Here is a 2,218-nt window from a genome sequence, read left to right as displayed (position 1 = left end):
TATTTTTATTTAAAAGTTCGTAGAAATTTATACGGTTAATATATAGACGAAAATCATCTATCAACATCGCATAAATTGTCTAAAAATTTTTTAAGGTTAATTTTGAAACATTAAGATTATTTTTTTAAAACCTATTGATAACGATAAAGTTAGAAGAGTATTTTTAAAATTTATTTAAAAATTTCAGATGGTTTTTAAAATAAAATAAAATATTTTCAAATTTGTTTAAAGTTAAAAATGAGTATTTTTGTTAATTTATATTTTACAAAGAAAAAAAAAAAAGGAAGAACGTAGGCCACGTGCCACGTGTTGAGATCATTCTGCAAACTTCTAGAGAGCGGTGGTTTGGTCTAGAGGCATCTACATGGGTGTGGAAGCAGTCAGAAACGAACAGTTTATCCACAAATGGCGCCTCATACGTCGCCGTCGCCGTCCTATAAAAGCCTCCTCCGCCCCCTAATCTACACCATTCGAACTGCAATCAACAAAGCTTTCTGTTCTTTGTATTTGAGAAGACGGCGATGAGTACGGGGCTACACCGAAGCATGGTTTGCATCTTTCTTCCACTCGCAGTGTTCCTGTTTGTCACCCACCAACATGCCGCCCACGCTCTCATGCCCTACCGCTCCATATGGGACATCATGCAACCAGGTAACTTAATATAGACCTCAAATCTGAGTATGTCAGGAATCACGACCATATGATATTGTCTTTTTGATTTCGTATTGATATTGTCTTTTTTATTTCGTACTCATTTTCTCTAATTAGTTAGAGTGGGACTCATTTTCAATAATTTAAAGGTAAAATTTATATGTTTTTAGAGGACGTACTTGATCCATTAGACCTTGAAACTCGTAATTTAGCAACAAAAAAAACTTTAGATCCTCCGAATAGTCTCCTCTTAATTGAGGCTCAGACTTCTTTTTTTGGAGCTCTCAAGTTACATTTTGTCTGTAATGTTCTTGAATGGTCTCTCCTTAATCAGTACTCTTTTTTTGTGGCGTTCTAACTCTTGAATCTAGAAAGTAGGGTTGCTTAACTTTACAAATTAGAGCTCATTAAAGCACGATTCACATTAATCTTTGATAGAAAGAACGGGGAAGTTCTAATAGAAAAATATTAGAAGAGAAAATAATAAAATTGATATTGTCATGGTTGACATGGCTTTGATATGATCTTAAAAATTGATATTGTCGAGCATAAGCTTTTATGTGTGATTCCTTAATCCTTATTAGAATTATTCGGGTGGGTGTCACAGGCGGGTTCTCGGAGGATCCATTCAGAATCCTAGAGCAGAGTCCCCTAGGCGTTTCAAGATCAGCGGTGGACACAGTGGCAATAGCACGCACAGACTGGAAGGAGACAAGCGGGGAGCACGTGATATGGATGGACATTCCCGGCGTGAAGAAGGAGGATTTGAAGATCGAGGTGGAGGAGAACAGCGTGCTGAGGATCAGCGGAGAGATGAAGGGAGAGCGAGAGGTGGAAGGGGAGAGATGGCACCGGGCAGAGAGGAGTTCGTCGGGGAGGTTCTGGAGGCAGTTCAGGCTGCCGGGGAACGCCAACATGGAAGGGATCAAAGCCCACTTGGAGAACGGGGTGCTGAAGGTGACGGTGCCGAAGCTGCCGGAGGAGAAGAAGGAGGCGAAGGTGGTGAAGATCGAGGAAGGGAGCATGTCCGGCGGCGAGGATCTGAAGGCTTCCAGAGCTGAAGTCTAAAATAATGAGACGGATGTTGAAGGATCTTATTTAATAGGTTTATGCTTTGGATGAAATTTTTATGAGAATAATAATTTTGGAATATATATATATGATTTAATAAAAATTTATAGCTATTTTCACTTTATAATTTGTATTTAAAATTAGTTCGACATAAAATTATTATTTTAGTTAAAATTGGGTCAAACCCACCCCATTAAATTTAATAAAATTAATGTATTTTTAATATTAATTTTTAGATAAAGATCATCCATATATATATATATATATATATAGTTTTTTTTTTATTATGAGAATATTAATTTTAGAGATACTTTAAAAAAAAATTACTCATTTTATTTAAAATTAGGTTGAAATCACTTGGATCTAATGTATTTTTATCCCGAGAATATTAATTTCTAAATAAAAATCATTTATACATACAGAGAGAGAGAGGGGATGATTTTGAATAAAATAAGTAAAAATAACTAAATTTTTTATTAATATATATAAAAATTAT

At 35.3% G+C, this 2,218-nt stretch overlaps 1 protein-coding gene across 1 annotated transcript; it reads left to right on the top strand.

The window, feature by feature from the left end:
- The first annotated feature begins 467 nt into the window (after window positions 1–467).
- LOC111470955 (22.0 kDa heat shock protein-like) lies at window positions 468–1,823 on the top strand. Its single transcript, XM_023116616.1, has 2 exons — window positions 468–651; window positions 1,259–1,823. Exons 1-2 carry the CDS (start codon window positions 522–524, stop codon window positions 1,717–1,719), a joined length of 591 nt encoding a protein of 196 aa, XP_022972384.1. The 5' UTR covers window positions 468–521; the 3' UTR covers window positions 1,720–1,823.
- Window positions 1,824–2,218: the final 395 nt, after the last annotated feature.

The sequence above is a fragment of the Cucurbita maxima genome, unplaced genomic scaffold (assembly GCF_002738345.1).
Source record: "Cucurbita maxima cultivar Rimu unplaced genomic scaffold, Cmax_1.0 Cma_Scf00048, whole genome shotgun sequence".
Classification (NCBI taxonomy): domain Eukaryota; kingdom Viridiplantae; phylum Streptophyta; class Magnoliopsida; order Cucurbitales; family Cucurbitaceae; genus Cucurbita; species Cucurbita maxima.
Note: the sequence above shows the minus strand (reverse complement) of the source record. Positions and strands in the feature narration are given on the sequence as shown.

Coding starts and splice junctions, on each gene's coding strand:
- LOC111470955 (XM_023116616.1), top strand. CDS start 522: ATGAGTACGGGGCTACACCGAAGCATGGTTTGCATCTTTCTTCCACTC. Junction 652..1,258: donor ATGGGACATCATGCAACCAG/GTAACTTAATAT, acceptor TGGGTGTCACAG/GCGGGTTCTCGGAGGATCCA.